Genomic DNA, 24,019 nt, shown 5'->3' with positions numbered 1-24,019 from the left:
TTTATTTGTGATTAACAAGCAGCTTTAAGTTGTTGATAATTTTCTTATGGTATGTATGCTTGCTTAGAGTGGTGATGCTGAGTAGCTGCGTATATGGTTGGTTCCTAATATACATGGTATGATACTGTAATGTAGAATCTGTTGCACAATTTTTAGGAATGTAGGGTTACTCTGTAAGTAATGAATTTCATGCTTGTTATCCATTGAATATTTCTTACAGTTTGGCTTATTTTTATGAAGTTAACATTTGATCTCCTAGGGCAAGACCATTTCTTTCTTTGTGGTGCTTCCTGAGCTTTAAAGGAATAATATCAAATGACGTATTGATCATATTACTCCCTGTTAGGGCTTCATCTTTCGATTTTTATTAAAATGTGCAACTATAGATTTCTTTTTCATCGGAAATTTTCTGCAATAGTGCAATTCAAGAATTGTCTGTGCCCCATATTCCTTGGGTCATCACTGATTGCAAGGATAGATGATTGGAGACCGTGCTACAAAATGCATATATAAATAGCAAATATCATGCACAAATGTATTCTCTAACCTTGCTCATATTTGTTGTCCTAAATTTCTATTGATGTAGGCCCTTTATTCTTTTGGAACTCTTCCTGCCAACATAAGCTGGTCATACCTCGTTGGGCTTTGGAAGAGGATAGCATAAAACTTGTTATAACAGAATTAATGGAGCTGAAAGTTTCATCTCCAAAACCAGAGTCTGTTGTTCCATCTGATTGTGTAAGTAGCGATCCCGAGGAAAAGGAAGTTAGTGATGATGATGATGACGATCGGAATCATAAGCATCGGAGGAGGGAAGCTCGTTCTCAATCTTCAGAGAGAGATGTTTCAGAGCCTGTTAATAACAGGCCGTTCAGAAAACGTAACAAAAATTTTGGGAATCGGCATCCTTTCAGGGAAAATGAATCTCTAGGATTTGAAACAATGAAAACTTACAATGATGCCACCACAGATAAAGAGTTGTATTCTAAGTTTGAAAGAAGGCGCCCTGGATTGACTTCAGGTCCTCGAACACCTTTGGACATGAGACTACGGGCAAACCAACCTTTTACTGGAGATCCAAGTGTTGGTAGGGGAAGAGGTAGAGAATCTGGTTTTTGGAACCATCGGGATCCTAGGTTCAGCTCAATTGATGTTGCTACTCAATTGGTTCCAGGCTCTATTCCTCCAAGCCTTTATACTGGGCGAGGATTACCAAATGTTTCAAATGCACAAAGTGCATCCTGGAACACGTTTGGTTTAATTCCAACAGTACCCAATGGAGGACTAGATATGCTCCATCCCATGGGTTTACCGGCAGCTCTGAGACCTCCTATTAATCCATCACTAAATGTGAATATTCCTCGCCAACGTTGTAGAGATTTTGAGGAACGAGGGTTTTGCCTTAGAGGTGACATGTGCCCAATGGAGCATGGTGTTAATCGGATTGTTATTGAAGATGTCCAGGTACACTTTTTTGAAGATATTTCCTGTTGTTTTATTAATGAGTTGTTTAATCTTCAACTGCTGTAGTCATTCCATAATTGAATAAAATAGACTGACTGATTGCTTGTGAAATCACTTCAGAATTACTGCACAACAATTGTGTTCCAGTTATTCATATTACGAGGGTGTTATAATTAGGGGAAAAACAATTAGGCCATTTTTGTGGGAATATATAGTTTGTGGAATTATTTGGTGTATAATTGTGCACTCTTGTATGCAAATTATATCTGACTGAAGCAGTAGCCATCCTATAAATGTGAAATGAAGCAAAAGGATTAAAGTGATCATAGGACAGCAACTTATGCAATTTTGGTTAGCACAGGATACGTGCATGGTTATGGTTTCCTTATTGCCCACGAACTTGTTTAATGGGTGGTCATTTCTACATGAATGGCAGCCCTCTAGCATCCTTGATTTTCTCTCTCCTTGAATGTGATCCTTATATTATCATTTCTTTCTATTAAAATTACTTTTCATCCATATATAGAAGAATGGGGATTTTTTTTATTTGGACCTGCTATCCTGACTTAAATGTTGTTGTTGCATCAAGCATCTGTTTTAAAGCAATGTCATGTCTTGTTGAACTAGTAACACAAACCTTAGTTAAGTGCGCCAGGTGCCACAGCATATCATTTTTGTTTTTCGCACTTTGGGTGTATGCCATTGGTAACCAACCCAACCCCCAAGGAGTATGGGGATGATTTTTCAATTGCTCAATGTAAAAGATATTCTGAATGTTGACAACTTTTGTTGATAAAATGTTAACATAAATTATGTGGGTTTTTTGGAACAAATGTGCAGAACATTCAGCCATTTAATGTTTGAGCAGCAATATATATTAACATTATCATTGCTGTAGTGTGTGTTGGTTGCTTCATTGAATTGGATGCTGCATAGTTCCTTTTCTATATGGTTGAATTCATTGCTAAACTAGAAGTTAATTTATTGTTGCTTCAGAGTCTTTCACAGTTCAACCTTCCTGTTTCGCTTCCAAGTGCACATCTAATTGGAGCTCCGGCAGGATCAGGATCTCTACATTCAGTAAATGCTTCCACCACAATAGTGAACAGCAAATGTATACCTGGAAAAATTAGCAAGTCTGGAGTTGGTGATGATGTCTTGCCATTGGATGGTGCATATCCAGGTTCTGGTTGCACAAGTGGAGCAGCCGATGTTTATGATCCTGATCAACCCCTTTGGAATGATGGCGCTCTGGAGTCTCTTCAGTCATCCAAGATCGAAGAAACGGAGGCATTTCCTAGTGATGCTTCTGCCCACCATCATATGAGGTTATCAGAAGTTCCAGATGGTGATTGTCCAGTGGGTACTACCAGAACTTCTGTCAGTTCACAGGGTGCTAGTTCATCTGTCTGGGCCAGAATTGGTGGTTCAAAAAACAGATATGACATGAAAGAAAAGACAAACTCTACCATGAATCCCCTTCATTATCCTGAGAATCAATTGAAGGAAGATAATGATGAATTAGTTGCTGCTCAAACTGCTTCCTCTCAAGGAAAGCAAATGATAGCAGATGATACTGACCCAAAAGCCTTGGATGGTTTGATGAAGGTACAAACTGAAAGCATGCGAACTTTACGGAAACCTTCGCAAAAGGCATTACGCACTCTATTTGTTAACGGTATACCTCAGAAAAGCAACAAAAGGGAGGCACTTCTTGCCCATTTTAAGAAGTTTGGGGAAATTATTGACATATATATTCCATTGAACAGTGAGCGAGCTTTTGTGCAATTCTCCAAGAGAGAAGAAGCTGAAGCTGCTTTGAAGGCCCCAGATGCTGTAATGGGTAATCGTTTTATCAAACTATGGTGGGCTAATCGTGATAGCATTCGCAGTGAAAGTACCACAAGTGGGAATGGTGTAATTGTAACTCCCCGTGGGCAAGCATCAGCTTTTGTTCCATCCATTCCTGTTCTCGCTGATAGGGGAAAAGATATACATCAATCTGATGCTTCAAAGACTAATGCTGAATTATCAACGCAATCTGATCAACCAAAGCCGGTCATCTTGGATGGGTCCAAGGGTCCACCTCCCATACAAAAGAAGCTAGAAAACCTAGAGCAATTAAAGGAAGAACTGCGCAAAAAGCAGGAAATGTTGGATCAAAAGCGTAATGAGTTCAGACGCCAATTGAGCAAACTTGAGAAACATGTAAGTTAAAATATCCTTGCCTTTAATTTGTAATTAATAATACATTGGTTATAAGCACATTGTTTTTTGGCTTTTGCTAGCTTAAATGGCTATAGACCTATAGTAAGTAGTGTGATCCGTTTGGTGTCAGGTACACTGCCTTCTATTTTCGGTCCAAGTCAAGGATATTACTAGCAACTAATAAAATGGCTTTTAGTGACTTGTCCTTTGCATAACTATTAAAAATTGGACTTACAATTCAAGGATGATTACATATCTCCTCTTACTTTATCTTATCATCTTGTTTCCTGTATTGATATCATTCCTCCTCATAATATAAACTTTGATTTTTTCAGGCTACAGGAGTCAAGGGTGAAGTAGTAACCGAGCAAGCTGCCAAGAGACCCAAAACTGGCATGGCATCTGATGTTGCCAAACTAGCTTCTTCGCAGTTGTCTGATGCTGATACTGGTATGGCATCTCCACATGCAGAGACAACTGCTGATAAAAGCAAACAGTTGGTCAATACTGTATCTCAAAGTCCCAAACCAATTACTACAATGAGATTGCAAGAACCCACAGGCCTAAAGCAGCCAATGCAACCATTTGCGCCTGTAAACAGATACAAATTGGATAATCGTCCCACTGCTTTCAGAATCATGCCTCCTCTGCCTACTGGTCTAGCAGATGTAAGTTTCTCTGCCTATCTTCTATTTCTGAACTTACTAGAATGGATTTCCTTACCTGCGTGTGGGTAATACAATTCACTTGACTATTACACATTATTGTTCAACACTTCCACATATCTTCATGCATGAAAATATCAAATATTGGATTCAGAGTTTCAGATGTGTTCACTTACATTCATAAAAGGTTTTACTTCTTAAATTTTAAGATTTTGGTAACACCTTTGACTAAGCTATGCCATCATGCCAAGTCGCGTACATCCTTAGGATGAACCAGTGTTAAGTATTTCTTGTGTTTTAACACAGTAGATGCGGGTAGTGCCTTCGAATTGAAGGGTGTCATTTTTTAGCTGTTGTAAAGGTTTTGCGTTAGTTTTCTGTGGTGCATAAGAACTTGGTTAACAGAACTCATTTATTGTGTATCACACAGTCATTTTGTGTTGGACTTGTTCCTGTATTACTATTCTATATGGGACAGAATCAGTTTTAACTTATTATATTTTAGCTGAAATAAGTATAACTCGTTTTTGTTAGGTTGCCATTTTGAAGGAACACTTCTTACCATATGGCGAACTTTCCACTGTTGAACTAGAAGCTTCACAAGTCAATGGTAGTAACCAACAAGAGGCACGGATAATTTTCACCACTCGACGTGCAGCCGAGAGAGCATTCATTAATGGAAAATGCTGGAAAGACCATAACCTAAAGTTTGTGTGGCTGACACCTAGTAATTCTAGCAATGCTGCTGGTAGTAGAGAACATTCTCCTCCTGCTCCCAAGGAGCCTTTAGAAAAAGACCAACATCCTGAAGAACAATTGGAGAACTCTGCTAACCAAGAACCAATTGTATCAGATGATGATCCCAAAAGTTCCGAAATCAATAACAGTTCAGAGCATATGGAAATGGAACAAGGTGAAGATGATCTCCAGGGTACCCCCAGGCAATCACCTGATGCTAATGCCTGTTGAGAGGGTCTAATTATCAGATTTGTACAGCTGAGGTAAAAATTTTAAATCTATGAAACTATAATTTTCGGGAGCCTATTTTTTCAATTTATGAAAAATTTTAATTTTCCATATGTTCCTTTTTAACTATTGAGACATGTAAATTTCATCTTTTTTGGCTGCCTCCTCCTCCTCTTCATGTATTTGGTGGTATTAGTTGAATGGTTCAATGATGTTCTCAGCTTTGGATAGTTCAGTTGTAGGATCAAAGTTTTGATTATCAAAATTATGTTAGAAGCCACCGAACGGTTGCATAACAAATGTTTGGGAACCCTTCCCTTTTTAAGTATTTATAAAATAGAAAGAGCATTGATGTATTCCATCCACCCTTTTTATTCGTATGGCCAATAGGGAAAAAGAACCTTCATCGTTTGATTCTTTGCGTCAATCTTTCTGATAAACTTTTTATGTTTCTGAATAATATTAAACGTTAATCATCCGAGTTTAAAACGAAGTCGAATGAGAAGCCAGAAGTGCTACTATATGTATTTTCAATTCTGGCCATTGTATTCTATGTAAGTCTTACTCTCATTCTCGAATTATTGTTTTTTTATATTAAAAAAATGTTCTGTTTATTAAAAGTTGATATATCTAGATGCATTTACTTAGATACATCAATTTTAGTGAACCTCAAAAATTGAATGAGAGAATAAATTTGAGGAGACAATAGATTGCATTATTGCATAAATCAATGAAATATTGCGAAACTTTCAGATAAAAATCCATTTGGTTTAACCAAATCAGTTAAAAATAAAGATATCTATTCGTGTGTTTGGACGAATGATATATATGTGTATATATATACACACACAAATGTCATTTCTTTGTATACTAAAATTGTGTAGTTTAATTTATTTTTAATCTGTATTTTGTATTTTAATATGTATATTATATTAGTGGTTTATTTTGATAGTTGATTTTAGTATACACCTAACATGTTTAATACCTAGATATATAACACCATTAAAAAATCATTTATAGGATTTTCTCCTTCTCCTTTTTCCATATTTTTTTGGTTAATATTTGTTCATGATATTTTCTGCATTGTAGAAATAAATAGTTTCTACAAAATATGAGCCCATGTTTGAGTGGTGAAAATTGTCATTGAAATAAATAAAACAAGTAGAAAAATAAAAAAACAACTAATTTGATATTTATAAAATGTAATTTAAGTAAAAAACCACCCTTGTTTACGATCTTGATACATTGTCATAATATCTTTTCCTAAAAAATTAATTTACCAATTATAATTGGATTAAATTTAACTTAAACACTTCAAACATAAATATACCTTCACCATTGAGGCATATCTAATAAAACCAATATTTATTGCTTTTCTGGTTGAACTAAGATTTTAGAACAAAACCCACGATTTATGCCATTTTCCCATTTAAACCAAAACCATTTAGAGATTTACATTTTCATTTTCTTGTTTTAAACCCCGATTCATATACAATAAAAGAATTTACACGGACGTAACCAACTAACCATTCTTATTTTATGATATTCATGCAATATTGTATTTTTATTTAAGTAAACTTTTTTAGATCCAAACAAATTATTTGAACAAAAGAATTTTTAAATATCGTAAAAAATTACGTTCCCTTTTAAAATTCACTTTTAATGATTTTGGTTCGAACATAAGTTTATTATTCCCTTTAGTATCAATAAGATGGAAAAATGGTTAAAATTACTAGTTCCTATTATCATTATCTTCTAGTGGCAGTAAAGGAGAAATCTTAACGTAACTCTAATAATGGCAACCCATGAACAAGTGACAACGCAGCCGTGCAGGTGACCCATCCGCAGAGACCTTAGCATCTGAATCTCTACTACATATTCATTCCATCAAGTTCAAAACTTAAATTCAACCCCGACAAACAATGTAAAAGATGAATGTAAAATATACTAACATCTAGAATTTTAACCATTGCATCCAAATCTTACAATGTACAGCATGCTTGTATAGAAACAAGGAATGGTACAACATGCATTCTGGTTAGCTTTAGTACATTGGAAAACCAAAACTGTACATAATCAGCTGTTTGCTTTGCAAGAAACATCTGAGACGGTTGACTTCCACCCAATACTGTCCTCTATCAAACTCCAGAGTTCACCTAAACCATGGAAGTAAATTTGAATCTTAAAGATTAAAACTCGATTTAAAGACACAATCTTGTGAGCTTGTTATGAGTTTAACCTTGAGAAAAAAGCACAATGGAATGGTGCAAATTCTCATGCAAAGAACATTGTGCCATATGCTGTTGTGTTCCTTTACGCAAATTATTTACAAAGAACACACTTCATTTTTAGCTTCAGGATATTCCTGTCATCTTCAAGAATGTAGTTCCCATCTCGGGATAACCATGCTGGCGAGCCGAACCTGCTTTTCTAATGGCAAGTAGCCTTTAAGTAGTACACAAGTATGATGCACCACTTGCAGTAGAGAATCAGCGCCTTGATTCTCACTCTCATCAATGGATTGCGAACCAGGAACATAGGAACCATCTGCTATCTGAATTGTCCATTGGTATATGCGTTCTGCTGACAAAAAGAGATGGGAAACAACTGTTTCTGCAACAACATCCCAGCTCTTGTCATCAAGAAGAGACACAAGGATGACTGGTAGATCGTTCAGCACCGTTTGTTGGTCAACGATCATAAAGGGCATATATTTGCAGCAGGTGGCAGATAGCAAACCAAGAAACTGAAATGCCTGCAGAGTAAATAAGGAGATTTATTGTAAATGGAATAAGAATCACAACAAATTCAACTTGTACAATTTCAACAACATTTTGTTCTACAATTAAGTATAATTTTAAAAACAAAAATATCAAACCTATGATCGCAAAAATACGTTAATTTCTGAAGACATTAGCATTGACTATCAAATCCTACCGTGGAAGGAAAACTAGATATGCAGCTAATTTCAACTGTGTCAATAAGCCACTGTCTTTTAATACTTCGATCTGCATGCTGCAAAGCTGCTGCAATTTCAACGAGTACATCCCAGAATCCTGCAAAATATGAAATTTTAGCATTGACATTTAAAATGAACACATCCAAGCTTAACATGCCTCCAAGTTCCAAATAAAAGTAGCAATTCTAACTCAATTAAGAACCATTAACTGCTTAACCCTAAATTGATCTGTTTTCCTGTGCTCTAGAAAGTGTTAACATTGGGTCCCATAGCAGAAAACTTACCTTGGATTTTGGAGTTTAATACATATGATTTCATTTTTCCAAGTTCAACAAGTGCAAGGGAATGACTCTTCACTAGCTTGATCTTCATAAGGACCTTCTTTCGCACATCAACGGATTGGACAGCACCATGAACAAACTCCTCATATGAAACCTGTGTTTGTAAATGATTGCTTAGGTCACAAGTTCAAACAGACCTTTGATATATTATAAGCTTAATGTCACTAAACTTAGTGCAAAAGCAGCTGAACTAACTGCAAAACATCAGCATGAAACAGTAAATAATATTCTCAAAAGGAAAAGCTGATAAAGAGACAGTTCATGTATCCATACCTTCAGAAAATCCAATAACCAACTCTGTGGAGCCCTCCCTAAGCAACTTACTGCTTCAGCCCACTCCTCTGCAGAACTAACATTCCCTGACACTGTACCGCCAGAAGATTGCATAAGTGGCAATAAAGTAAATAGAACTTCCATGCACCTCTCAACAAGGCAAATGTGATCAGAAGTGCCCACAGAAACTTCATCTAGGCACTCATAAAGACCCTTCCAGCATGAAATACGTAACAAGCTGCCAGAATTTTCACACGAGGTAAATGAAGACAAATGATTATTTACATCACCAAAAAGCTTTTCAAGCCTGGAGCTTGAAAATACTTTTACAAAGTCTGCAAGATGAATTAGCAGACATGACTGCAGGTTTATTTCAAGTGTCCTGAACCTAGAGAAATCAGATAGCTCATCAAGAAAAGTTAGGAGTGAATCAAATTGATTTGCGTGAGCTAATGCAAACTGTACGCATTGCTCCCTAAGAGTACCCATCTCAAAAGCAGAATCTGCTTGCAACAATTCGACAACTTTGGCCTCGTATCTCATACAACGCCTGATAATTGCTCCCCAATCCAAACTAGGCAATCTGGGAGCTCTAGAAAGGCACCTTAATACAGCAACAACTGTAACAACATGTACAATAGTACCTGGCTGAGAATAGATAACGAAAAAAAAAATGAGAACAATCAGAAGAAATGAACATGTATGTTGCAAGTCTATCAAATATAAAGAGTCCTTACCTAAATCTGGAATGAAAAGTAAAATAGAATGATCAGATACAGTTATCACAATGGATTGGCATTCAATGATGTTATCATGGCTATTTCACATCAAATGGAGGAAAAACAATTCAGTTTGAACATATCATTTGTGAATAATTTGAGCTAATTCTGTGAAATGCCACATGATTTTTTACACAAACTATAACTTCGAACCCAAAACTACCTTCAAGTGAATGATTAATTGGACTAGAAATAAATGACATAGTTTACAAAATCTGAAGAAGGAATTGCATATGTCAAAGATTAAGAACTCCAGAATAATTTGCAAAAATAAAGGTAAGAGATCTACCACAGTGTATTTGAAATCCATAAGCCACGAACTGAGTTTCCAAACCACATTGTCCTCAGAAACACTTTGAGAAACAGATTTTGAAGTAGTTTCCGCTACATTATTATCACTTTCAATACCCAAATGTTCCTTGGACCATAAATGATGTCGAAGGAAGCCAAGTACCCAGGAAGCATATTGTTGTAGCTGATGATTATCAGAATGTTGTGCCACGAGAAAAATTTCTTGCACCAAAGATGTTAAGTATGGTTCAACAACAGAACTCATTAGAAGAGGACCCACAACAAAAGACGAATCCTGTTGTTAACATGGAGAGATGTTAAGATATGAAACAAAGAACAAAACCAAATATTAACAAATATGTGGGAAAGATAGCAGCTAGTAAATTACCTTCTTCTGATAATCAGTTTGCTTGGTGTAATTTGGAAAATCCACATGGACCAAAATCCCTACGCCAGCTCCCATAGCATTAACAACTCCTAGCATACCACCAAGATGGACCAGAAAAGGGAAAGGGTTGGAGTAACATTTCCTGAACAGTTCCAGCAAACCTTTAATGTTTTCGGCCTCAACAGGGTGAACGCCTTCATTAAGTATACAAGAAAGCACCGTCCCTGCTCCAACACATGATGCCATCATTAAATTCTGGTGCAAAATGCCAGACTTCTTCACAGAGATTAAGTCAGAAATAAACTCTTTAAAGCCAACCACAATTTGGTCCAACTCAGTATCATCCATCAATTCCATTCTCTGGCAAAAAGCAACTATTGTGGGAAGTGCAAGACAGGACCCTAGTGCTAAAACAATCACAGATTCTTCCCCATGGGAACTAGTCTTCAGAACTAATGAATTCACATATGGAAGCCATGATAATACCAAGCTTTTAATCTTGAGAACAGCTTCTAAATTTCCAGCTCTGTATACTGCACTAATGGAAGTAGCCAAACCAAGAACCAGACCAGCAACACCCCATATATCTTCTTCAAAATCATCACTGTTACTAAATGATTGTTCAAGTACCTTAGCATTCACCTTATGTGAACCAGGTGGAAAGCATGAGCATAGACTGTCCAAAACAACAGACAAAGATCGAGTTCCTTCACGTATCACTGTAGCTAAGGCTGTAACAATTTTTCCTAGCAACTCAGATTCTGGAACCATGTTAGCTTCGTTTTCAACAGTGGAGTTATCAGCAGCTTCAACCCTGGTAAGAAGATCTTGGCATGATAAACCCAATCCAACACCACATGCCCCTTTTACAAGGGAACTTCTGCTAGCAAAAAGGACCTGGAAAAAAGCAGATTTTTTTTTTTTTAAATTATCCCTCTGGAAGAGTGTAAGTATGTGTACAACTACACTTCTAAATACAACCTCGTAACTCATAAGAAAGCTGTCGAATCAATACAGAAGTCAACTACCACATCAGTGACAAGTTTTTTTACACATCATCACCTCCTGTCTTCAATCAACCCTCAAAACTCATCCATGTGATTTGGACCTAGCTTGGAAAAAATGATGGGACCCCTTAGAAAAACTGCATTTTTTAGCCTCTCTTACTACACAGCACATATATCCAATGGTGTTCTTCAACTCCCTATTCATGCACCCTTGCCCTACTACAAAGGTGAACAGGACCCCAAGTATGCTACAGCATGTGTATAATGTCATACAGGTTTGAATTCTTTTCGCCATGAAGTTTTTATTTGAATCACAAAGCAAAGACAAGGGAGAAGGTGGAGTTAAAAGACTCTGCTGCAAACACTTGCATTACATCTAACATATTTATAGCATTCTTAACCTAAAACTGCTATTCTTTTCGTATTAGAATAGATTTTGTTTCCAAAAATATTTTCTTAAACACAACCTTTTTTTTTTCCAGAAAGAGAAAATAATAATACAATAGAAATACTCTATTGACTAGATCAAATCAAAATCAAATTCCTAATTCCTTTCATGAATCTTTTATGTAAATAGAATTAATTATAAATCTTTTCCTTTTTTGGTTTTAGCTTAATTTTAGGGATTTTATAATTAGAAATCTTTCTTTTATTTTAGGCTAGTATTTTTTCCTTCTTTCCTATTTTCTAGTTATTTCTATTTCTGTAATTCTTCTATAGAGAGGCTGATTCCCTGTACATTTGATAATATAACATATTCAAACACTTCAGCTTGGTATCAGAGCAGGATCTCTGCACTTAGCCTCTGATTTATAGCTATGGCTGATAGTTCCTCAGTCATTAATCCTGAACAGAAGGAGAACACCACTCCTACTCCATCAGATTTCAAATCTGAGCAACGGATACTAGTTAGTGGTGACTCCCATTCAGTTCAGATCACCACATTTCGACTCAATGGGTCAAACTACCTTAGGTGATCTCAATCAGTTCAGATGTATATCCGTGGAAGAGGGAAGATTGGATATCTCACCGGTGACCGAAGCCAGCCTAACATCACTGACCCGCAATATAATGTGTGGGATACCGAAAATTCTATAGTGATGACATGGCTGGTGAACTCAATGGAGGAGGATATCAGCAGTAACTACATGTACTATACCACTGCCAAAGGATTGTGGGAGTGTCAAGGAGATGTACTCTGATCTTGGGAATAAATCCCAGATTTATGAACTTACTCTAAAAGCTAGAGAAATTCAACAAGGGAGTGACAATGTCACCAAATATTTCCACACATTGAAGCGGGTGTGGCAGGATCTTGACCACTTCAATAACTACAAGTGGAATTCAGCCGCTGATGCCAAACACCACCAACAAACAGTGGAAGAAGGGAGGATATTCCAGTTTCTTGCAGGCCTCAACGTGGAGCTAGATGAAGTTCGTGGCAGAATTATTGGAAGAGCAATCCTACCCTCAATTGGAAAAGTATTTGCTTAAAGTTAGAAGAGAGGAAACTCGTAGAGCTGTGATGATGGGGAAAGGCAAGATTGAACAGACTTCTTTGGAGTCTAATGCACTCTTAGTGGCACCTGCTGCCTAGGAACATAGAGGAAGCACTAGATGATCTCATGATCCCAACTGGAAATTAGCAGTGCTGGAAGAGTGGCATGCACTCAAGAAGAATGAAACTTGGGAGATTGTAGATCTGCCACAGAATACAAAATTGGTTGGCTGCAGGTGGGTTTTTACCATCAAGTGCAACGCTGATGGAAGCATAGAGAGGTATAAGGCTAGGTTAGTAGCTAGGGGATATACACAAACCTATGGAGTAGACTATCGAGAGACTTTTGCTCCAGTTGCCAAACTCAGCTCTGTGCGGATTCTCTTATCTCTTGCTGCGAATTACAATTGGCATTTACATCAATTGGATATAAAGAATGCTTTCCTGAATGGGGAGCTAGAGGAAGAGGTGTTCATGAAACTTCCACCTGGATTTGAGACTGAACTAGGGAGGAATAAAGTGTGCAAACTAAAGAAATCTCTCTATGGATGAAACAATCCCCAAGAGCTTGGTTTGAACGACTTGGAATGGTGGTGAAGGGACTTGGTTATACTCAAAGCCAAGCTGACCATACACTTTTCTATAAACATTCAGCAGCTAATAAAACTGTCATCTTAATTGTATATGTGGATGGCATTATTCTGACAGGTGATGATTTTTTGGAGCTAAAAGACTTGAAGGAGAAGCTTGCCAAAGCATTTGAAATCAAAGAACCTCATTAAAATACTTCCTTGGAATTGAATTTGCAAGGTCTAAGGAAGGCATTTTTATGAACCAACAAAAGTACATCCTAGATCTTTTAAAAGAGACGAGATTACTTGGTTGTAAAGCTGCTAAAACACCTATAGAGCCTAACCTAAAATTGAAGCCAGCTGAACTAGAAAATGTAATGGACAAAGGAAGATATCAACGGTTGGTAGGGAGGCTAATCTATTTATCCCATGCACGCCCGGATATAGCCTTTGCTGTGGGCATGGTAAGCCAGTTTATGCATTCACCTAGTCAAGAACATATGGATGCTGTCTTTAGAATCCTAAGGTACTTGAAAGGGTCGTCTGGAAAAGGGTTACTCTACAAAAAGCATGGACATTTTCAAGTAGAAGCTTATACAAATGTGGATTGGGCTGGGAATGTCATGGATAGAAGGTCAACATCTGGATATTGTACTTTTGTTGGCGGAAACTTGGTTAGTTGGAGGAGTAAAAAACAGAGTGTTGTGGCACGAAGTAATGCAGAAGCTGAGTTTAGAACAGTGGCTCATGGAATATGTGAAGCACTATGGGTAGAGAAAATCCTACAAGAACTAACAGTTTCCATTTCTCCACCAATTGGGTTGTATTGTGACAACAAATCTGCAATTTCCATTTCTCATAATCCAGTCTTGCATGATAGAACTAAACATGTTGAAGTTGACAAGCATTTTATCAGGGAAAAGATTGAGAGAGGATAGATTTGCATCTCATATATTCTAACCACGGAACAATTAGCAGATGTTCTAACTAAAGGATTACCCAAGAAGACTTTTGATAGCATATAATAAGCAAGATGTCAATGAATGATATCTTCAAGCCAGCTTGAGGGGGAGTGTTGACTAGATCAAATCAAAATCAAATTCCTAATTCCTTTCATGAATCTTTTATGTAAATAAAATTAATTATAAATCTTTTCCTTTTTTGGTTTAGCTTAATTTTAGGGATTTTATAATTAGAAATTTTTCTTTTATTTTAGGCTAGTATTTTTTCCTTCTTTCCTATTTTCTAGTTATTTCTATTTCTGTAATTCCTCTGTAAAGAGGCTGATTCCCTATACATTTGATAATATAACATATTCAAACACTTCAACTTACTCAAACAAGAATGGGGGGAAAAAGCACCTCAAGAAGTCCTGTGATGTTATGATATCTCTGTTTATGATCAGTTACATGAAGGCAACTTGAGATAAATCCAACAGAAATTCCAGCAGACCATTGACGGTGTTCATGTTCATGCTGAAGCAACCACTCCAAGAGAAACTTTGAAGCAGCAGATTTAACAGTATGAACAGATGGAGGCAAAACCTGAAATAGAAAGGCCAAATCTCATAACAATCTGGTGCTTATCACACAAGACTTGCCATTTCTTTAATGGTTTGTGATTATTTTATAGGCAATAATTTTTTGTGGGATTTTTTTTTTTTTAATTTATTGTATACAAATAAGTTAAATCCAAATAATTCAATCACTGCAAATGATCATTTATATAGCAAAATTTAAGTCATTGTTAATACCCACATAATCAGAAGTTTGATAATCCTACCAATGGCTTATTGAGATGCCAACAGGCAGCAGTGGAGCAAAACTTGAGGGGAAAGGAAAAGTGTGCATAACTATGGAAAGTTTCTCACCACACAGAGTGCACCAATAGCCAGTGCAATATTTTCAGCAGCTCTAGGTATAGCTTCATCTGCTAGTGCCATCATTCTCTGCACAAAATAAAAAACAGAAAAGAACATGTAATAAGATAAATTTGTGTAAAACTTGCATATAGAGCAAACAGGATATCCATAACAACATTAAGCTAAACCTTTAAAATATCACTGGCAGCTTTAGACGTTTTATCTAGGACAGCCTGTGCTTTTGTATCATAGGACGCAATGTAAGCCTTCATCCAACGTCGCACAAAGCCTTTCCACGATTGCAGTGCCATAAGTGCAAGCATGATATTTCTTGAGAGCTGAAGAGAAGAAGCCATTTCCACTAGAGCATTTCCATACGCAGCATGTACATCTCTTAGCCTCTGAATACTTATGATATCAGACTAAAAGTGAAGCCAATTCTAAAAAAATATAGCTAATCTTTTGGTATCTTACTTTTGATTCCTGATAGGCTTTCACGTCTTTAGGAGTAAAAGAAAAAGATAACAAAGCTGCACCAGGCAATTTTCTAGCTTCACTAGTGTTACCTGCAAATCGGAAGTCTGTGTCGGAGCATATTCAAACAAGGACCAAATTAATACATTAGACCAGGGGTGTGCATGGCCCGACCCGGCCCGTAGATCCAGCCCAGCTCCGAACATTTTAAGGGCTAATTTGGTGTGATTTCACCAGGTCTAGGGTCGGGTAAGGATCTCAAAAATAAATCCGGTCATTATTTTGGGTCGGGTCCGGGCCATGGTTCGGGTCATCCGATCTTGGCCCAGTCATCACACACAATTAATATTGTGTTATTAATAATGGATGATGGCTATTCTTATGTGGTATTTAAGTATTGTAAACCTTAATATTTTGTGTTATTAGTCATTATAGTTAATGTTTTATGTTTAAAATGCACGACTTTAGACTAATGCATAATATTGTGTTATTTGTATTGATTTAAATATTTGGTGTTATTAGACAATATTAGTATTGATTGTGGCTATGCTTTAATTTTAGAGAAGGGTTAGTTTTTGTTATATTTTTCAAAGTGAATTTTACCATGTCAAATAATGGTTGGAGTCTTGGAAATTTGGATATTTTCACATGCTAGCTTACAAGAAGGTATCAAGGTAATGTAATGTTAACTGCTCAGTTTTGACCCGGTTTTTATCCGGTATAATCGTGGCCCAAAAGTGTGTAGGTTTCATCGGGTCTAGGGCCGGGTTCGGGTCTAACAAATAAGCCCGGTGTATATTTCGGACCGGGTCTAGGTCATATCAAACCCGGTTTCACCTAACCCATAAACACCAAAGGGTAAAGTATTAATTTTGTCTCAAACATTTCAAAAGTGACTCAATATTATTCCCATTTTTAACCACATCAAGAATACTACCAGAGAATATATACCTTCTCAAACCCCATTCAGCAATTTAGCAGAGAAGAATATGGGGTTATATAGCACGATGACGATTGGCAATGAGGAAAAAACCCATAATATTATTAATCTTTTATAATTTAATTTTTCTTTTTTAATTTTATTGTTTTTTAACTTTTCTAAAAAAATTATTTACTGTTGTTATATCATTAGAGTTTGCCACATGCAACATTTAATAATATATAAGGGTGAGCACGGGTCGGGTTGGTTCGGGTTTAGGGTTAAATTAGGTTAAATTAGAACCGAACCAATTGAATTGTAATTGGTTCGTTTTAGTTTGGATTTTTTTGGTGTATGTACCGAACTAAATAAAACCGATTAATAACGGATTGGTTCGATTCGGGTAATTGGGTACCTGATGAAACAAAAATTCATAAAAAAAAAAACAATTTTTATCTAAAAAATTCTGTAAATACAATAAACATGTAAAATTAATAGATGGGTTATGCTAGGTAACCAATAACTTTCTTGAACAACATGAACAACCACCAATCAAATCAAAACACACTACACCTCCAAATTACCCACCTAAATCTTAATATTAGAATAACCATCCGCACACCTAGTAAAATGAAAATCCGATATATCCATTGTTCACATTGTTTAGTATTTTCATTGTCTACCTATACTTTTCCTTAATAGAAATAATCCAAACATGTTAAACACCAAACACATTAAAAATTAAACACATTAAAATCCAAACATATTAAACACTAAACACATTAAAATCCAAAAATGTTAAATACCAAACACATTAAAATCTAAATACAAAAGTGCAATAGAGAGAAACTCAAAATCATTAAAAGACATATATATTTTAAATTTTTTTTGTTTAATTAATACATGATCGGGTCTACGGGTTGGTTCGAGTTCCGCACCTCCAGAACCGTTACCCAAACCAATTACTAGAGAGAGCCATTGGTTTGGTTCGGATTAGACCCGATTACCCATTGGTTCCAGAACCAATTTAATTGGTTCGGTTCGAGTTCGGACGGGTAATTGGGTACCCGCTATCCGTGCTCACCCCTAATAATATATGTCATCACTTAGTAATTTTTGTCAGAGTTAATGGTGATGATAAACATTGAATCACTTTTGAAATGTTTAAGACACAATTAGGACTAAGAATATTAGGGACAACATTGATACTTATTCCAAACATTTGGAACAAAAATAATACTTTGCCCAAAATATAAAGTAGCAAATTTTCTGCCACCGCACTAAAGGAAATATTGACCCCTTTTTTCTGCATTGTCATTTCTTGTCAACTTAGCTACAACCACTCTAGTACTCCGTTTAGATTTCAGGAAATTCAAAATACATTTATTTCTAATTATCTTCTGAACTAAAAATGCAAACGTAAAAGTCACAGGGAAAAGAAAAAGGAACACCATTTAGGAATTTTAACTCCTTTTTAACCCCTTTTTGGATCTTCTTAGTAAGCATGCCATGGAATTCTTATTAAGAAGAAGACAAAAATGGAAAGCTAATACTGCCATACCTGAAGAGAATATAACCTGCGGAAGTACATCCACCAATTTCTCAATCTTACTTCCTGAAACTCTTTTCTCCTTGACCAATCGTCGGCGATTTCTAAAACAAAAAAACACAATTTTAATGAAGTTAATCATATTATCCATTCATCAGATTAATAAAGGTATTGTATGATATGATGTTTTACATGTGCTCATGTGTAATTATCTTGACTTGAAAATCCTCCATGGCCTTCAGTATTTTGGGACAGGTCTCAGAAACAAACAGCTCCAAAGTTCTTTTCTTAAAATCTGCAATACTTTTTTCAAGCTGTGACACCTGGAAAATGGTAATATAACAATATTAATGGAGAAAGTATAACTCCTAAAATAACAACATTTCATACATTCAGAACCAGGCAAAGTATACTTCATATTGGCTAAGAGCTTCCAGGGCTGAAACTCTAGCTTTAGCCCACTGGGCCTCCTGACTAGAGGTAGCTACGCCCCAAATAATTTGCACCACACTCTTTGATGCTTCTGGATAGGCTTCTGCATCCATTGCACCCCACCTTAAAAGAAAGCAAATGCTGCAAAGACAGCAAATTATGAGGAAGTGTTCTCTGTTGAGACAAAAGGATTACAATTTAACATGAAATTCAAGAGGGAAAATAGAATTAATTTGAAATACCATTCTAATGCAAATCTAGTAGCTAAAAGAAGAACAAGGTTTCCAATAGTAGACAGAACCAAATTTGTCAATGCTACTTGATAAGAGTTGGGATGCAAAAGCCCAGGGTAAAAACTATTCTGTTTAGCCTGTCAACTATTTTCGGAAAAAAATAAAAATAAAAATACCCCCATCACTGGTATAGTACAAGTCAAAAAAATACAAGCATATGCTCAGAACCTTAGACATGCTTACCTATGTGCAAGAACAGGATCAGAATGGTATCCTGAAACATGCTTGGCAATGACACCCCATGCAGTGTAAAAATCTAAATCAACAACACAGCATATCCCATTAAAATGCTTTAATACGTCTTGATACTGTATTATTCCAGAAGATCTAATTCAAAGACAAAGTTGACAGTACCGATCACATCTGCTTCACAAAGGTGGGCAAGTCCTTGCAAACCAAGAACTTTAATTACAGGATCTGGGTTCTCAATGCAAGTCTGTATATTTGAACATAAGACCATGATTGCCAGAAAGCATGCATTGAAGGTTAGAATCAAGAAAACAATATACAGGCAGGGCATACCGAAACAGACAAGATAAGGTCAACACCCCTATCAGGGCTTTTATAGCAAATATCTCGAATGGAAGCAGCCATGCTTATACAGATAGCTCTCTCTGACATGAAATCAGTGAATCCTTTGGGAAGCAAAACACCCTAAACATGGAGAAAATATAAAATAAATTAAGGTAATTTTGATAGAGTAAGCTTCAAAGAAACAAAAGGGATAGTATAGTGACAATTTTATATCCAATATACTACTTTGTGCAAGAGCCCTTTGAATCTGAATTGTGGACTCTGGAAAATGCAGTCTCCATAAATAATAGAGTTAGTCAATGGAACTAATAATTCAATTTGTTCAACCTTGCAAATACAAGTTTAACTCATTATGCTACCAGTTCCATTTCTTTTGGACTAAAAGAGTTGTCTCTGCCTGAAGTATTGACAGTGTAGACTGGATTAGAAACTTACTTGCAAACTTGGAAAAGCTCGATCATTGATCTCCCAGGTTCGACACAGTAATCGAGTTGCTGTAGCATATAGCGAGCTGCATAATTTTTTTAAAAAGAATAATATAAAAACCTGAATTGCATGGAATGAGTAATTGAACGTAGTAAGAGTTCTAATTTATACAAAGGAATAGCAGAAACTATTCATGAAACAAATTGTATTTCAATGTCATTGTGGTCCCTTTTTTCAACTAAGTATGTATAGAATTAGAAGCTCAAATTTCAATCACTGGGACCAACTCTTGGATACTTATTGTCAAAAGGGACATCAATGGCACAACATTATTGCTATGCTAGATAAACAGATATGAGATATCATACAGCAAAACTACGACAATAGTAATATTTATTCTCAATATCTAATCGAGTACTCACACTTTTGCATCTTTGTTAAGCATCGGCAAGAGAGTTTGAACTACCAGTGGAATCATTGCTGAATGTGAAGCAAGTGATGGCAGCATTTCCAAGATTTTTAGCTGCAACAACAGTTTTAAAATGTGTGTGCGTGTGTGAGAAAGAGAGAGAGAGAGAGCCAAATAAAGGACCATACTGACAAATAATCGAGACAAATGAACAGTATGTCGAGCAATAAGTGCCAGTGAAGAAGGGAGAAATTACCAACATATCATGGCTAGCAACATCTTTTCTTGTGAATATATTGCTGTAAAACATAATGGTTAGCAACAAAGGAACTCCCAATCTGGGATCCATAATGGCAATAGAAGACAAAGTATCAACAGCAGCAGCCCCCATTGATGGATGAATCAACAAAACACCAACAACAGCACCGAGTAACAAGGGCATCTCTGCAAAAGCATACATTGAAATAACATCAATCTCTTGCATCCTTCTAACAAAACAATGCCAAATAACTCCATTCCCATAGGCTAGCGTCTCATACCAGTCAAGAATACTTCCTGAAAATGTGTGAGAGGTAATAAAGACTTTCGCCGGTCAATAATTGACAAGCAGAACCCTCGTACATGGGAAACCCAAGATATTGGTCTATCATGCATTATTTTGGTTTCATTTGTGCCATTCAAAGCCAAATTTAGAAGGAAGATTTTGGAAGAATATCCTCCATCCTGAAACAGAAGAGTGATAGTATTTCTAAATTATATTATTACTAGTTCTAATTCTTATTATTATACTTCTGTCATTCTAGTTACACTATTGGAGAGCTTGTAAATGAATATTCAACCTACAGCATTTTAATCCCTATATTCTCTGTGTTAAATGAAAGTTGGAAGGAGGAGAATAGAGAGTGGGGGAAAAAATAATGCCAGACAACAACCAAAAAAAGGAACCTGATACCACAGATGTTGCACAAGTCTTGAAAGTATAGTTCCTGGTGTGCTTAGATAGTGAGCTCCCTTCTCAGTTATTGGTTTATCATTTGGCACCACAAACATTTTTACAAGGAGCTTCTCCAAAACGAGAAGCAAATCGGCAGCCAGTCCTTTCACACATTTGGAAGGAGAAGACATAAGGCTGACAGTGGGAAGTAAAAACAAAATCTCTTCAATTGGAGAGGATTTAGTTCTGCTAATAGCATCATCTGCATGGGTAATTATCATAATAAACAAATTATATTAAAAAAATTGTCATTATACAGGATAACTTTAAAATTTTGAGCTGGAGCAAATTACAGCAGGAAGAAGTGATATAGCTACTCCCATATCAAAGAACTATATATGGCTATTCAGAATCCTGGAAGATAACATGCATAAACCACACATAGCATACTTGCCAAGTAGCTAACAAACCAACCAACCAAAAAAATTGAACCGAGTTCATCACACCAGGAAGAAAGAGTATGCAAAAGCAATATTATGTGCATAACCTTGTCTACAAAATACAAATGTTATTGGCTTAGGTTAACTTGAAACTCGAGGATTCTAAAAAGAAACTTGACAGTTTTAAAAAAAAAAAAATCATACTTCAAATTATTCAGTTTGAATGTATGAATAAACTCTGAAATCAGGACAATTATAGCAAACTTACCACTATCATATTTCCACTTCAGGACTAAGAGAAGAAGTTTCAATACTGAAGCCTGTTCATGCTCAAGTTCTGATTGAACAAATATTGTGAATAATGCTACCAAAGTCGATGACAGACCAGGTACCCATTGCAGCCCAAGATCCTTCTGTACAGATAAGAGGCGCCTTGATAATTCAAAGATGGGCTCGTGACCACTTGGGTACCACTTAAGACAAGTGAGCAGGGAAACAACTGTTTCTAGAAATTCCACAGAAGAGTTTTGAGCCCCAGTAATCAGCTGTTGACAGGGACCAAGAACAATATGAGTACAGGGTAGTACAATAAGCACCAGTGTGGACTGCGAATTACAAGAATACAAGGTACGTACCAATTTCTTTCTGGCCAGAGACTTCAGTACCACTATATATGCCTCCGTCATGTGTTCTACAGTATATACAAATTTATTGTAGTCCTAAGAAGAGCCAATAAGCAATAAAGTAAATAATAACCATGAAAAACTTATTTAACCCAAGATAAGCAGTTCTTCTTTCACAATTGCACTTACTTCTGAGGTCTCATGTGGAAGATACTTGAGGCATCCAACTACGAGTCTAAAAACAGGAATAGACTCATAAGGAAATGAGCAACAAAATGAAGCCAAAGATGAGACCAGTTGCATTGCAAATGAAGTGGAAGATGACTCAGAAACTAATAATCTTATGATTGAGAAATTCAACAATGGCCTCAAGAATTCACAAACTTCGTCCATTCCCAGTCGCTTATTTTGCAACATAAACATCAACACTTGCTGCAGCAGTTCAGGTTGAACTTCGGAACGGCTAGACAACACCTGCCAAATATCAAATCACACTTAATTCTATATTTACTACAGAAATGAGATGATAAAAAATGTAAAGTCAGTTTCATTAGCTTACTAATTGCTTTATGCACATGTGACATATTGTTCCAATAGCTAACAAAAAATACTATGTGCATGCCAAATATCAGTCTCAATCATTATAAATACATGTGTTGTTTCACACACTATTTTGTATTCCAACATGTATTCTGTACGCGACACATGGTTGATAATTATCACTACTCAACCAGCTAATTCTATTCAACTAACTTTATCACATGTCTAACACACCCAACTAAATGACATTTTCTCTGTTGCATTGTGTTCTGCATTTTCCAGATACTTGCACAAACCTACACACTCCTCAGAATTTCTTACAGAATCCCTTGCAAAACTAACACGGTATTTGCGGCACAAGATACCAATAATTATGAACTCAAACTAAAATGTTGATTCAAAATAACTCATAATCATAATAATAATTCAAAATTGAGCTGTTATATTAACAATCAAGAAGCTGATAACGGATGCAGTGAAAACGAGAGAAGAAACCTTGACGAAAGGGTGCGTTTCAGTGGAAGAGAATTGCCACGTGGCATTGTTCTTCTGGAAACCGTAACGAACAAGGAAGCCCAAACCCTTGACGAAAACGGGGACGAATCTCGTGTGGGATCCTTCGAGGGCAGAGTGGAGCTCCAGCAAGGCGAATTGGAGGGGGACGACGGAGTCCGTTACGAGGCGGCAAAGCTCGCGGACGGAAGTGTCGACGACGTTAGGGGAAGAGGAATTGAGGCATTGGGAGATAGCACGCCTTCCCGGGTCGGAATGCGGGTCGGATCGAATGTTCTGGAAGATTGATGCCACTGCGAATTTCTGGAGGGAAGGTTGGGGGAGTCGGGTCTTTTCGAGAAGAGGGTCGTAGGAATCCATGGAGTCAAGTGTTGCGACCTCCAGGAATCAAATTCAGAGAAGAAGAAGAAACCAGACTAAGATTTTCACTGAAATAAAATAAACAAAATTATTATTTTTTAAAATCCTATTTTTCAATACGATTTTTATTTTTTAATTTAGTGTTCTTTTTTATTGAGTTTGCACAACTCCGCGAACTTTTACGTCAATTTTTTCTAAATATACTAAACTCAAATTTTTAAGTTATTATCATCGTATTAAAAATACATAAAAATATACAAAATAATTTTTTTAGATTTTTTTTGTGTTATGTTTAGTCACA

The 24,019-nt window shown here is 36.4% G+C and overlaps 2 protein-coding genes across 4 annotated transcripts; one reads left to right on the top strand and one right to left on the bottom strand.

Moving 5' to 3' along the window:
- The first annotated feature begins 33 nt into the window (after positions 1–33).
- On the top strand, positions 34–5,414 carry LOC107490055 (zinc finger CCCH domain-containing protein 41). The gene is made up of 4 exons (XM_016110819.3): positions 34–1,464; positions 2,461–3,672; positions 4,008–4,340; positions 4,872–5,414. Exons 1-4 carry the CDS (start codon positions 685–687, stop codon positions 5,304–5,306), a joined length of 2,760 nt encoding a protein of 919 aa, XP_015966305.1. The 5' UTR covers positions 34–684; the 3' UTR covers positions 5,307–5,414.
- A 1,742-nt stretch (positions 5,415–7,156) lies between these two features.
- LOC107490048 (protein RST1) lies at positions 7,157–23,791 on the bottom strand. Of its 3 annotated transcripts, XR_008009455.1 has the most exons (26): positions 23,341–23,791; positions 22,495–22,779; positions 22,318–22,401; positions 21,951–22,227; positions 21,254–21,504; positions 20,848–21,031; positions 20,565–20,752; positions 20,322–20,422; positions 19,909–19,984; positions 19,462–19,593; positions 19,294–19,375; positions 19,123–19,195; positions 18,628–18,787; positions 18,407–18,537; positions 18,227–18,318; positions 15,747–15,838; positions 15,461–15,673; positions 15,282–15,359; positions 14,773–14,955; positions 10,335–11,231; positions 9,945–10,241; positions 8,877–9,524; positions 8,547–8,697; positions 8,241–8,359; positions 7,543–8,058; positions 7,157–7,459 (listed from the first exon to the last, which is right to left on the bottom strand). XR_008009455.1 is itself a non-coding variant. In XM_016110814.3 (25 exons), the coding sequence occupies exons 1-25, from the start codon at positions 23,716–23,718 to the stop codon at positions 7,678–7,680; spliced, it is 5,553 nt and encodes a 1,850-aa protein (XP_015966300.1). In that variant the 5' UTR covers positions 23,719–23,791; the 3' UTR covers positions 7,157–7,677. The 3 variants fall into 3 exon arrangements, 2 of the variants coding, with proteins under 2 accessions (XP_015966300.1, XP_052117861.1); XM_016110814.3 differs by having other exon boundaries at positions 7,157–8,058; XM_052261901.1 differs by lacking the exon at positions 23,341–23,791 and having other exon boundaries at positions 7,157–8,058; positions 22,318–22,373; positions 22,495–22,574.
- Between the last annotated feature and the right edge of the window lie 228 nt (positions 23,792–24,019).

This window comes from Arachis duranensis, chromosome 5 (assembly GCF_000817695.3).
Source record: "Arachis duranensis cultivar V14167 chromosome 5, aradu.V14167.gnm2.J7QH, whole genome shotgun sequence".
In the NCBI taxonomy this organism is placed as follows: Eukaryota; Viridiplantae; Streptophyta; class Magnoliopsida; order Fabales; family Fabaceae; genus Arachis; species Arachis duranensis.
This window is presented reverse-complemented; position numbering and strand designations above follow the sequence as displayed.